Source organism: Clinocottus analis, unplaced genomic scaffold (genome assembly GCF_023055335.1).
Source record: "Clinocottus analis isolate CAN_PGR_092001 unplaced genomic scaffold, fCliAna1.0.p SCAF_41, whole genome shotgun sequence".
Taxonomy (NCBI): Eukaryota; Metazoa; Chordata; class Actinopteri; order Perciformes; family Cottidae; genus Clinocottus; species Clinocottus analis.
The window spans coordinates 77501-92072 of NW_027176165.1; the positions used below are offsets into that span (position 1 = coordinate 77501).

Sequence of the window (14572 nt, forward strand, 5' to 3'; positions counted from 1 at the left end):
AGTGTGTTGAACTACACATTGAAATGTGAGTGTAGAAACTAAACTGTGCACACCAGAGTGCGTCAAAGGAGACCTGGTTGTTAAGGCAGTGTGAGGCCTCCAGAGGGTTGGGATCAACAAACTGACCCTAAATCAGCGGCGTGAACCAGAAGCATCGTTGGCAGACGTGTCGCACAGCTCAGACCCTCAAACCAACGAAGGACTCTTTAGATCGTCGCCGCTCGTGTCTTTGGCAGAACGCCGTCTCAGTCGAACAGACAGAAAAAGGGACAGAAATAAATCAGCCTTTTTCTGTGGCCGCTTCAGAAAACCTTTTGCCTGCTTTAAATCTGTGTGAAATGCTAAATCATTGCACAAGTGTTCATGTGCATCAGCTCAGACTCACAAATTGGGTTTTTAAAAATGAAGCTAAAACAAAAACACGACCGACATTCAAACTTTTCCATGAAAACCTCTGAACACCAAGTCATGCCAACTCATTCAAAACCAAAGTGAAGTCATCCTTTACAGCCAGCTTCTTCTTTCAGATTCACGTGAAAAAAAGTTGTTTTTTCAATTCCTCTTTCATGTCAGAGAGAAGTCCTGTTATGAGTTGAAGCCTTAAAGAAATCGGTTGCTTCAGTAGTTTTACTTTTTACTCGCTGGATCGTTGACGGAGGAAGAATTTAGGGATTTTAAACCTGTTGATTGGGACTCTGATGCCGTTTTGCAGACTCAGAAATCTTCAGTTTGTGATCACCCGTGTCTGAAATTAAAGTTTTTTGGTGTACCCGCTTCCTTTCGGCCGTTACTCCTGAAGTCCTACATTTCCCAGAATCCCTTTCCCCAACAATAGGATCAGATGAGAGCTCGTTGGATTTACCTGCGCGTTCAAGTGGGAGAAGAAAACGCTGACAGCTGAGCCGCAAAGATGAGGGAAACGTTTCCAGTGCCTGCATTGCATTCTGGGACATGTAGTTAGGAATAACAAGACAGCAAAGCAGCTCTTGAACTTTGGTTTAAAAAATAAAAACGTGTCTGTATGATTTACTTGTCATGTTAAAAATAATAACAAAAAGAATCGATGAAGCTCCTCTGTGGTTCTGCTAGAAATGAGTCAAAGAAAAATCCATCACAAGACAACATTTATGAGTTTAAGGAAAGTTTTTCCCTTTAAACTCTCATACAGTAAAATATAATTGGAGTGTGTACAGTTCTGTGAAAAAAAATCATAATCATAAAATATACATCATTGCTTCCCATAAAGCTGACGAAATGCGGCCGATGTCGCGGGCTGAGCGCTGCGATTGGTGACAAAAATACAGAACAATAAATGTCACGATTCTGTAGTTCAGATTGAAATCAGATTTACAAAAAAATATGAAGGAATCCCAAAACATAACCACTGAACATGTAAAATCCCACAATAAGGCAAAAATAAAAATCACATTTCTCATCCCCTCTCATTGACAATAGTATATTTTCTCACACACACACCTCAATAAATAAAGTCTCAGATTTCTTAAAGTATTTTGTCCTCAGAATGTGATCAAGCTTCTCTCTTTTGGTTTCCGCTCCCACCAAACCTGGTGATGGACAATTTGGTCTCACACACACACACACACACCCACACACCCACACACACACACACACACACACACACACACACCCACACACACACACACACACAGGAAAAGACTTGTCAAGCCAAAGTGCACTGAAACATCTTCCATCTTTGTAAAAAACCAACACCAAAAAACGGATTCCTATACGTCCAAACTTTCCAGGATCCGGCGACGACGTAAACTAAAACAATCGTTTCACAAAGAGGAGGCTGTTTGAGGGCACAGTTAACGCACCCGACACATTTCATCCAACACATTCACAATGATCTTATTGATTGTCTTCATCACGATACAGACTGATTGGGTCTACCGCTGCTAAATCTCTTTGAACGACTCTGAGGCAAAAGGCTGTCGGCTACTCGGCTTCTATCAGGAAACAACAAGGGGAAAACAACAATATCAGTTTTTTATAGAAATACAACCTAAACACCCACGCCCCGCCACAGAAAAGTCTTGTGTGTCCGTCTCACACACAATTCACCAATAAATATCTCACTATAAATTTCTCCGGAACATATATTACTTTCTTTGAACTTCGCTTACATGCTCGGGTCGTCTTTGTCTTCTAGCTGTACAGAGGAGCGTGCAGGCTGCTACACATGCGGCGGTGGGTTTGGTTTATGTGTGTGTGTGTGTGTGTGAGCACGAGGGACGTGAGGAGAAGGGCGGAGTCTCCCTGAGTCTCTGATTAGGGACAGTGAACAGGAAGCAACGCACACTTAAAAACACACACACACACACACACACACACACACACACACACACACACACACACACACACACACACACACACACACACACACAGGGGAGACAACTGGCAGGCCGGCGAGGCCTCTGAGAGACGGCGATGGGTGAGAGAGGGAGGAGCTTCCTGGTCCAGACAAGCACTTCCTTCAGATCAGTTAACACATTAAGGAGCATGTGCAAACACACACACACACACACACACACACAGAAACACACACACACACACTGATACTCCTTCCTGCCGATAAACTACCATAGAGGAGTGTTGTATGTTTGCGGCGAGTCTTTGTGATGGAAATGTTCCCTCAATAAAGTGTGTGTGATTATTCCTTTGCATATTTACACAATATGCATGCACATGGCTTGTCTCTTTATGTCAGTGTGTCTGCATTCCTACTCACACACACACACACAGACACACACACACAGACACACACTGCCCTCCTCAGCATACATTCGCGCGTACTGGTGCATGCGTGCAGACGGTGGAGCGCGGCGGCGGCGGCGGTCAGATGCTGTTCTCCAGCTGGCTGTGGTGGTTGGCTGTGTGCGGTGAGTTCTGCTCGTTGAGGAGGAGGAGCGTCGTCTCGTCCGGCCCGTTCTCCGTCGTGGTGGAGTCGGCTCCCGGGTCCGTGACGGCGGCGTTGAAGGCGGCGTTGGGTATGCAGACGCCGGGCGGAGTCGTTTGATCCAGGCAAATGGCGTTGTGGCCGCTCTCCGGGGACTGAGGCGTGCTGTCCAGACGGGACGCCATCAGGCCGTTCTGGTACTGGGACCGCGTGATCTGAAGGGAGGAGGGGTGGAGATTAAAATAAAGACGGTCTCCCCAAAATCACAAACACATACTCTGAGCTGTCAGTCATCAAGAGAGGCGGGTTTTGGAGCGAGTGGCTTAGTTTTGGTGATATTGGCCGTAGAGACGACACCTTGGCGCTCAAAGCGAAGCAAAAAAAAAAGAGAAACTCAACGGCGAACGCAGATTCTCCAAAATGTGAACCCGTCGCTTGAAAGCAGTGAAACACTCGGCACGGAAAACACCAAAGAGACGATTTCATACACTTGTTATGCCGGAGAGCACTAACTTGTCAATCAATAAAGGAAACATTTAGGTTTATGTCTCTACATTCTGGTTGAAGCTGCATGTAGACGAGCTACATGTAGCTTTGTTAGCATCATTTAAAAGACTCAGCAGGCCAACTCGCTGCTAGAGCACTGGCTGCAGCAGACAGGTCTGTCCCAGACCTCTTCTGCGGCGGCGCCAGAGTCCACGTGGAAAGATTCAAGCTGGTGACCCACCTTGACGAACTGCAGGTCGGTGAGCGCCCGCACGTAGAAGTCGGGCGTGTACTGCTGCGCCGGGACGCTGCTGTTGAGCTGGCTGTTGCTGCCGCTGACGGAGAGCGACTCGCTCCGGTCGGCGCCGCTCAGAGAGGCCGTGCGGTTCAGGCCGCTGAGGTGGGACGGCGAGCGGAACTCTGCGCACACACACACAGGGAAATAAAAGGTTGTTAACAGCTCCTAAAAGGACGGGATTGTGTGATGAAAGAGCCGTCAGGTCTTCCTGCATGAAGACATTGAAAAGAGCTTCTGTCCTACGGTTCAAAGCCTTTTGAGATTAAAGGCTGTCGGATGCCGATCAATGGACCTCCAGAGAAGCAGAAGCAGCGCGGGTTCAAACGCAGCGTGGACGACGTGAAAGACTGATTAGAGACACACAAGGTTGAATGAAAGCACACACACACACACACACACACACACACACACACACACACACACACACACACACACACAGGAAAAAATACATCGGAAGGAATTAATTCTGAGAGCTAAAGAGACGAGGCGGCTTAAAAGAAAACCCACAACCTTCTGTCCGGTACAGACCTTTTTATTTGTGTCATCAACACCGACATGAGACACACAACCCCTCCACCGAGCAGGACTCAGGAGGTTGTAAGGTCATAAGGTCATAAGGTCATCAGGACGCTTTACAAGCACGGCCCTCTACTCATGAGGAGAAGTATTCAGTGTTGGGCCGTGCAAACACACTTTATGACTATTATAACAACAATAAGGATATTATTATTGACCAACAAATCTACATTCATATGAACGAAAAGGTAACGCTTAACTTTAACCGTCGACCTAAACATTTAGAACAAACCATAATGTATCTGTTAGCAGATAGAAGTGAAAGTTTAATGTCACACAACTCGTGCTTCTTTATTTGTTTTATTCGTATGTCGTCTTTGTTGATTAAAAACAAAAAACATAGATTCACACTAAATGAAATCAAAGGTAATTATTAAATAAACAACATTTCTTGACTTCAGCTCTGTGTAATTCAAAACTGTACGGAGTCTTTTTTATCACATAAAGGTTATTATTATGTATTTAACACAGTGTATTAATATCAACCTGCCAGAGACTGCACAGGAAGATTAGCCTGTGTGATGCTAATTAATGTGCATCTTAAATAAAATGAACATAAAACAAGACTCAATAGGGGACGTTGTTGAAATCAATTATAACTTTAAATTGTTCTATTGATCGCGACATCATAGTGAGTTATTAACCACCTAAACAAGTGACAACATGAACAAAGATTAAACAACAACAATCTTTTAACACCCGCCAGCCACGAGCATTACGCAGGAATCAGACAGCAACAAACTGTTAGATGAAATATAGAACATGTAAAAGACTTTTGTCCTGTTGGTCATCTCGTTCTCCTTCAAAAAGAAAAAACACTCCTGTGTTTCATTTCCAATCAATCTGCCCAAAGCGGTGACATACTCATATTTAAATTATCGTCTGACCAACAGTCCAAAACGCAAACGAGCTTCAGTGATGAAACACTAATAATTAATAATCCAAAATGGTCGCTGGCTAACTTTCCGTCCATTAATTTAATGGATTCGCTTGACGACTTCCTGTTGGCTTTCAGCAACTGAAACCTGAAAAACATCTCGTGTTAAAGAGCCAAACATGGAAATAAAAGCCACTACTTTTCAGATTCATTTAAAGATTAAAAAAAGAAAAATAATATGTCAGTGAAATAAAAACAGGTCTCATCACTTCCGGAAGTTGTTTACAGGCCGACTCTTCGTCATGATCATCATCAGCTTCCTCCACTGAGCCGGTGATTTTCCACCGCGACACACTGAAACCACGGTGACTAACATCCACAATGCGTCACCCGGCTGTCTTTTCATTTTGACATGCTTGTTTCACACAAACACAACCCCACACACACACACACACACTTCACACTCGTGCTCATTACCAGCTGCTGAGTGTTATTACCGGTGGGTGTGAGTCGTCCAGCAGGGGGCCTCAGTGAGTCATAGGAAACGGTTTTACCTGCACACGTCAAGGTGTTAGCCTTCAATGAATGCTCGTTAATGGTGTACATCTACGGCTAAGCTTCTAGTTAGTTGTTAGATTTCACTGAGTCACTGATGTGTGCTTTATGTCGGTCTTGAGATCACAGGAGGAGACTTTTCTGGCTTGAGATGAAGGACGACGCCGCTGCTTCTTAGCACCTCGTGCGACAACTCACAGACTTCTGCTCATGAAAAACGTGTCAAGAAGATAAATTTGTCCAAACTACAGTGAAATGTTTTCGCAGTTTGCTGTTCATGATGCGTCTGGAAGCAGAACGAGCAGGAAGAGAAGCGCTGGTGTCTCAGTGCGAAGGCACGACTTATTAAAGGTTTCTTGGTTTTCTCAGCTTCAGTCAGATGACTCACCACATTGGAACAGTAATTTCACTAAAATATGTTTGTCCTCACTTTTCTACCTTTTAACTTATAGAAAAGAGACCGACTGGATCTTCAAGACGTCAGTGAAGGTTTTAAAACCGAGTTAGTGTTTCTAAAAATCAAAGTGGAGCCACAGTCCCAGCAGCAGCATCCATCACACACATCTTCAAGAGAAGATGAAGACTCAGGAGGTGGAGGGACTGCATTTGGAACGGGGCGTCTGTGATCAAGTACAGGACGTATTTATTTGTTGTGTACGCTATAAATACTACAGTCTATTTCAGCAATCAATGCTGTTCGGAGTCTAGAAAACTAGGTTCATACTACACCGTGAACGTGAGGGGCAGGACAGCAACAAGGCCTAAAGATAACCCCGGCTGCATCCCACAGCTCCACGCGCTCTTCCTCATTCTGTGTTTCTACTTCAGCGATGTTACACTCAAATGCTACGGATAAACTAGTCAGATGCACCATGAGCAGACGCTCCAGGTCCCGTCCTGAAGAGTATAATATTTATTTAAAGTGGCTGTGAGGATGTTTCCACCGGTTTTCAAACCGTCTCAAACTGAAAAAGCTGTTCTTAATGCTGATACCCTGTTATATGATTTCCTGATGTTTTAGCTGCGGTACGATGGGACTCTGGTGCTCGGTACGAACACTACCGCCTTCGTCCACAGGGGCCGCCAAAACCACCACGACGTCAAAGTCCCTCACAGCGGCTTGAATATGAAACACTTCAAACATTAGTGAATGTTGTAAACTCTTCTTTTTAGACACTACGGCTGCAACTAACAATTATTTACACGAGTTAAGCTGCCATTTATTTAATCAATTAAGCTTTATAAATTGTCACAAAGTAAGGAAAAACTGAGAGCTGGAGGTTCAGAACCTAAAGAAACTCAGTTTACTATCGCAGCTTTCCAGAAAACATACTTGAGACTAAAGGGACCACTTATAGCCTCTGGCCATCTCCTCACTGCTCACCTGCGCCGCAAAATTCATGCAAATAAAATAGTGTTTTTGGGTTTAAACAAAGAGCTTAATTGCCAAAAAAGCAGCTGCCATCTTGAAAGTCTTTCCCGTCGGTAAAGGGTAAACGCACACCGGCCACAGAGGGAGGAGCTCTGCCGCTCTGCCTCCGTCTCTGGAGGGAAACCTTTCAACGCACTGCACCTACGATGACGTCATGGCAGGTGTTTTATCACCGACCAATCGTTTCAACCGCCAGAGCGACCCTCCTCCCTCTGTGGTCAGGCCTTTTGACCTTTTGACCCCCCCCCCTCTCACCCCCCCAGTCATCGGTGTTAAAGGACCCAGACATGCCGGAGTTTACCTGGCAACCGAGAAAACAGAGAAAACCTCTTAAAGGGGAGGTGGCGTGGACGAGGTGCGGCCACTGAGAGGAGAGAAGGAGGGAGCAAGGGAGGAGGTGATGGATGGCACAGAGGGAGGAGGGAGGAGGAGAGAGAGTGAGACACTGGGAGACAGAGAGACAGATATGCTTCACATGCTCAAAAGCACAAAAGGAAGGAAGGAAGGAAGGACTAACAATTATTTTCACGAGTTAATCTGCTATTTAAAAGTAAAAAAAATGAATAAATGGACCACTTATAGCATCTTGTATCTACTCCCTGCTTCAATGAGGACAGCGGACACAGGAAGGTTTGATGAGGTGGAGGCAGGAAGGAAGGAAGGAGGGAAGGAAGGAAGGAAGGAAGGAAAGAATGAATCACAAGGTACCTGAAAGAGTGAGTTGTCCTGATTAAAACGCCTAATTAAAATTTTGTAAAAAAAACATTAAAATCAGTAAATATCTATGCAAGTAGTAAGCGGTCGGCTGCACGGCTTACTGTTGAACGCACAAAACCAAAAATCAATCGTCCAGAGAGAAACAGACAGATTTAGATTCAGAGGCGAGAGAGAGAGCGACGTGACGGACGAGCTGAAGAGGAGGAGAAAAAGATGAGAGTATTTTAAGAAAGTGAGCGTGTGTGTGGAAGAGGAAGAAAGAGATGAAGAGGAGGGAATGAGTTCAAAGGTCACCAAACGTAATACATCAATAATGATCAGAATATTACAACAACAACAAAAAGACACATGGAGCTCCTGGATCCCTCTTTCCAGCTCTGGTGTTGATGTCACACAGTGATCTCTCTTGAAGGTCAGGTAACGTGCTGCCATCAGCAGCTCATCCAGGGCAGCCATATTATGGTATTTTTGTTTTTTTAAATGAAAAAAACTTCGACCCAGCTGGTACACAAACCTAAGAAATGACATGCACACTCATGTAGAGTCACAAGTTACTTAATCGCTGCTGTTTCCTGCTGCATTTCCTTCTGTTTTACTCTAATAAAAAAAACAATACCTTGATTTCAAGAAACTACTCGGTCAAATAAATGAACAAAATAAGCCGTGCCACCTCCACACACATCGTCCACACAGGGGTCATGTGCGATGCCGTGTGGGCCGTCACACACTCGATGAGACAGCTGCCGTGTTTTCATAAACTGCACTAAAGCATCCTGCAGAGAGAGGATAGTGTTCTCCTTTCTAGTGTGTCATGGATGACCCTCAACGGCCCTCATTAAACACCCGAACACGCTGCATGGAGAGAAAGAAAGACGTGACGCTGCAGCCGCCGGTGGAAGAAATCATGTCAGGATTTATGAATTGGAGGTGAAACACCATTAATTATCACAAATGTCCCTAAAATAAAGAAAGAAATGTTTGAAGGAAACATTTAAGAAGCAGCAGAGGCTGTTGTACTCCAACAGTATTCCACCAGGTGGCAGTAGAGGTATTTATATATGAAACACTACACTGAACATACTCATTTAACCTTTGGAGATTCACTAATAGTGTGAATTCGAAGAGGAGTTGAAAGGAGAAGAGGAAGAGGGAGAGGAGAAGGTTTAGGTCTCACCCAGCGTGGGAGCGCTGATCGCCATCACGCCATAGAAGGAGAACGGGCCGGTCTCAAACTTCATGTTCTCGTTGCCGGCCTCCACCTCCACTCGGCCCTGAAGACACAAGAGCACAGAAGCGCTGTGAGCACAGAGACGACAACGTGCCGCCATCACCGTGGGATCGACTCTGCAAACCCTTTCCTGTCCCATGACAGTGAACATGGAGATTAGTGAGCGTGGAGATGATGCAACAGCAGCCCCAAGTATTGATGAGAAGTGATCGGGACGTGGAACGCCTTCACGCGATGGACTCACAACTCATTTCCTTCTTTTCCACAGTTTGAACAAGATCCTTAAGGTCCAGAAACGCATCACACGTCCTCACATCAATCACAAGACAAGTAGAGCTGCACCTATCTATTTTAATCATCAATTTAACTTATTGTCAGCGAACAGTCTATAAAATACCAGGAAATATGAAACACGCCAGTGGTATTTTCTTAAGAGTCAAAGGTGATCAATTCAATTTTTTGTGAGAATCCAGCAGCAGCAAATGTTGGGTCATTTCAGCTTGAACGGCTGAAACAAGCTGCAGATAATCTCTGTGCAGCTCCACACAGACCAGCGTCCACTGGAGGAGAGGATTCCTCCTTCTCATTACAAAAAGGCTTGATGATCACCTCCTAACCCTGATTTGCGGTCGGCGTGCCATGGCACAGTTTGGCCTCTAGAGGGCGGTGCAGCCTCGGGTCAAAGCGAGGAGGCAGTATTTATCAGAGATAGTTCCCCGGAGAGGTTTGAGGGAGGAAACATGTTTACTTTGGCCTCGATGAGCCGGAATCAGTCACATAGGAGTCACAACCACGGAGGGACGAGGAGGAGGAGGAGGAGGAGGAGAGGGAGGAGGAGCTGGCGGAGGAGAAATCAGAGTCAGAGAGGGAGGTGAGGGAGCGGAAAGGGGGTGAAGGAGGCCTCTGTGTTAGTACAGTGAGTCGGCCTCCATCGGCCGGCTGGAATGTGTGAACTGCAGCAACAACACGGCTCAGTTAATCCACGCTGTCCATCACACACACACACACACACACACACACACACACACACACACACACACACACACACACACGTTAAAAAGATAGAAATTAAGTTAAATTCAGTGGGAGGAGGAGGTGTGTTTCACTGGGAGTGAGAGCAGCCGCTAGAGGTTTGACAATCCCCTGAAAACAGGGCGATTAAGTCAGATGAACAGTTGTGTGTACGTTTCTTTTTTTAGACCTCGTGGACTGAACCGGGGCCACCGAGAGATTTACAAACACAAACGGTCTGATGTAACCGTCCCCTCGGACTATTTCAGGGTGCGTGCCAGCTCAGAGCCCTGGCTTTGGTTATTAGAGGCGAGGGGGAGGGGGGGCATCTGTCACTGAAGCCACAAAGTAGGCTGCTCCACCACAGACGCTGGGCCGAGTTACGCTCACAACATCTCCCCGCGGCTCGGCGGCGAGCGCTTCGCAGGCTACGCCTACGCTGATCACAACCTCTTCTGCAACTCTGACGGCGTGCAGATGTAAAAGCACTCGGAGGAATATCTCTGCTGCTTTTATTCATCCTCAACGTGACATCTTTTAAAGTGAGGGGGGGGGGGGGTGCAACTCCAAATCAGGAAGGAAAATGAGCAAAATAATGTTCATTTGAGAAGCTGGAATGTATGTATGCATTTACACACGCATGCATATATGTATGCATGCGTGCATACATACATAAATACATGTATATATATGTATATATAGCTGTGTACACGTGTCATGCTGTCCAGGTTCAAAGAATGTGCATTGTCATATTTCCTCGTGGGATGAACTTCGTTGTTTTCTGAAACAACCCCTCCGTCCCTCAGCGTGACTCACTTCCTGTCTTTCATTTTAAAGCGGTTCAGCCTCCTGTGCATGAATGGCTTTGGCGCACCGGTCTAAATTCATCCGGCTACACACATTCACACCTGCTCAGCGCAACCGCGGGCCGCTGAGCAACCAGAGGTCAGATGCCTTGCTCAAGGGCAGCCTGCTGTTGAAAGAGGAGGAGGCGTTCACAGCGTGTCACTTCTGACTTTTTAATGTTATACTTTTAGGGAAAAGGTGATGAATAAAGTCAACCAGAAGGATGCCTCTGCGTCTCCTCCTGCTGTGTGAGGTTTACAGCGGCGGGACTTCCTCTCTTGACCCTTCATGCAAAAGGTCAACCCTCCTCTTCGCCAGCCTCCTGCCACTTCATGTAGTTCAGCAGGTGTGGAAACATGCTAAATCTCCTCTCAGCATACGATCAACCCTGCGCGTGTGAGTGAGGGCGTCGGCCTCAGGGGTCAAATGATTGACCTGCAACACGTGCGCTCACTCGGGACTACACTCGTAAAACGCCTCGCGAGCAGCCAGCGGGGGGGGGGGGGGGGGGGGGGGGGGGGGGGGGGGGAAGGAGGGGCACATGGCGAGCGAGCGGCGTGGAACCCGTTTCCACAGACAAACTGACAGCACTTAGAATAATATACTGCACCAACATTTGGGCTTTTAATAGTAATAGTAATAAAAAAGGACACTATATTGCAGATATTATAGGTTTTCAGCTTTAAACCTCACTGGAAACTCAATGCCGAACAGCCAAGTTATTTATTTTCTCCTTCAAATCCTCAAAGATACAAATTATGTCAGATTGAATTTTGGAGCACGAGGTATCTGGAGAGCTGCAGGACGAGACGAAGTAGAACAACAAACACAGCGCTACTGCCGAGCTAAAGTGCAGGTCAGGTGCCGCTCAGAGGACTGCAACGTGGTGACAGCCGAGCTGTCGGCTTGCAGCTAACGATGCTAACGATGCTAACGGTGTGTTGCGCTGGTCTTGTCAACAAAGCTCAGAGCTCTAAATGTCGACGAGAGGAGCTTTAGAGCTCTTTGGTTCTATTTATTATTTGTATTTCTTGGTACTGGAAAGGACAATACTGTTCACACGCAGCAGCTTCGGTGCTCATCTTCCATTAAAACGTGTATTTGGCCAAAGCTCTTAGTCCAGAAACACAGACATGAAGGAAGCAACCTTTCATTGGCCGAAACCCAAGAATCTAAAAGGGGAAAAATAAAGATCCAGTTTGCAGACAAGCGCAGAACCGGATGGTGATAAACCTCAGAGACGCGTCTCACTAAACTCGACTGACAGCTAAATGGAGGTGTGAGGCCCTGCTTGTGTTTTTGCTTGTGATGGGAATCAGTGAAAGTATTTAAAGCGGGTTGAAACGAGGCCCTGAAGACAGACACGTTAAATGATTTGGAGGAATCACGGTTCAAAATGCTCCAACAGGACCTGCGTCATGTAAAATGCATAGAAAAATAATAAATGTAGAAGCAATGTGGTCTAATTCTCCATAGTGTTTGCCATCATTAGAACAACATTATGCTCCTGGAACAATGGCAGCGATCTGGGGCTCATTTCTGGAGGAACTGAACGTGAGCCTCAATAAAATGCGGTTCTCTAAACACATTGAGTGGATAATTACACGGTTTGTCTTCTGCTTTCTCCTCCACACGGGTCGGCGGCGGCGAGGCGGCGCTCACGTGTTAAACAGCCCGTCTGATCACCTGGCTCGAGCTTCTCTCCCAATGTTTGGAGACGTGACGGATATGTTTCGTGGTAAAAACCAGTAAACTCAAACAAATTCCCTATAAATCCTTCACAATAAAAGTCCCAAGTTATTAGTGAGACTTGTTTTATTGAAAAACATCCGCTTGCAAAACTCTGTTGATTCCGTGTTGAACACATTTAACTTCTCATGAGGAATTCACAAAGTCCTCCCTGATTATTGGTGTTATTTAAAAGCTTTTATTTTGGAAGCAGCAAATCAGGAAATGTCCCAAGATCCGCTCTTTAAATACGCAACGTCACAGTGTTTGGCCGATCGAATGACAAACGACGCATTTAAACTGTAGCCTCGGCCTTTGTGAATACAATGTGAACACCACTAAAGGACATGGGTGGTACGGTGGTACCACCAGTTCACTTCAACATTGATTGTTGTCGCATTTCATCATTAAATGTTCACTTTTAAGTAGTTTTCACCCAAAAGAATGTTGTTAACAGCCACTAAAGATCTGTTCCCACACATCGTTGTTGCTGTTTAATATCCATATTTCTGCCAACTGTTGACAACCATTTAACAAGTCGGCATTCACATAATAAACATCGCACACACTCACTGATGACAACAAACAATCTGAAGGAAGCAAGTCAACTGTCAACAAGAAAAACAACAGCGTGAAGACAAAGAGATTCCTAAAAGCCGTTCAGAGGAATTACTGACGACTTTACCAAAGTCTGTGCGGTCAACAAAACCACAAAAATGAATCACAACATCCGTGATGATACAACTCTAACATTCGTTTTGTTTTACAGTAGTAAACATGACCGCGTGGATGTTGGTTAAACAATTTAATTTCTAAAATACATATCAATACAACCCCAGGCTGTTGTTTTTTGTCTCTGTGTGTGTGTGTGTGTGTGTGTGTGTGTGTGTGTGTGTGTGTGTGTGTGTGTGTGTGTGTGTAGGTGTGTGTGTGTGTTACATCTGAGGAGTTATTAACAAGTCTATTAATAACTTGGAAACAAAGCAGTAGGGCCCCCGGCAGAAACTACACACACCTCCACACAGCGTTACTGTGTGGAGGTGTGTGTGTGTGTGAGCGTGTGTGTGTGTGTGGCCTCAGTGTGTAGTGGTTGGTGACCACGTGTTTGTCACACAATGAACCGCTGACTTCAGTCAATGGTTGCTGTCAAACTGAACAATTTGTGCAAAGTCACTGAGTCATTGATGCTGGGTGACTGACACACACACACACACACACACACACACACCTTTTCACACAATATTTCATATTCTTTAAGGACTGAGATCTCTCGATCTCTCTCTCGATCTCTCTCTCTCTCGATCTCTCTCTCTCTCTCTCTCTCTCTCTCTCTCTCTCTCTCTCTCTCTCTCTCTCTCTCATATTTGTACTTCTGTGAGGCTTCATGATGTGTTGGTTCTGTATTACATTCACAAGCTGCTGAGAGGAACATTTTACTGGTTGAAAAACCTCTCTGGTGAACCACGACGTCTCTTCATGACCGTCACAAGTCAACCAGCCCATCATCGTGTGGATCGGCTGTTTCTCTATATTATATATAATATATATTTTCTTAAAGCTCGTCCTCCGGGTTGCATTCTGCACAACATCAGATGACATCATGCAGGAACGAGGTCTGACTGCGTCTGACGCTGCTACAGTAAAATGAGTCATTTCGTAAAGGGAGTCTGGCGCTCTGAAGCACTACCGCTGTTGTCCACAGGGGCCGCCAGAGATCCTCAGAGTCGCTTTAGATGCAGGATGACCAGGAGACTTGCAGCAACGCGCAAAATAAAGAAAAAATGCCACCAAAAAGTGAAATGGTGAAAGTTTATAAGACCCCTGAATAAAACAGAAACAAATCAACGTAGGTGGTTGAGAACAGCGGCCATTTTTATGTCGGGACCGTTGCAGCGGGT

General features: G+C 45.6%; 1 protein-coding gene across 2 annotated transcripts in view; it reads right to left on the reverse strand.

The window, feature by feature from the left end:
- The window catches only part of LOC137801450 (novel protein similar to human and mouse cyclin M4 (CNNM4)), a 37936-nt gene that overhangs the window by 1717 nt on the left and 21647 nt on the right, over window positions 1-14572 (reverse strand). The window contains exons 5-8 of one of the 2 annotated variants that reach the window (XM_068598885.1): window positions 9036-9132; window positions 7446-7508; window positions 3648-3826; window positions 1-3135 (exon numbers count right to left, since the gene is read on the reverse strand). The exon at window positions 1-3135 is cut by the window's left edge and continues 1717 nt beyond it. In XM_068598885.1, coding sequence (XP_068454986.1) covers window positions 2860-3135; window positions 3648-3826; window positions 7446-7508; window positions 9036-9132 — 615 coding nt within the window. In that variant the 3' untranslated portion in view covers window positions 1-2859. The remainder of the gene's footprint in view (window positions 3136-3647; window positions 3827-7445; window positions 7509-9035; window positions 9133-14572) is intronic. The other variant, XM_068598886.1, reaches the window with a different exon arrangement.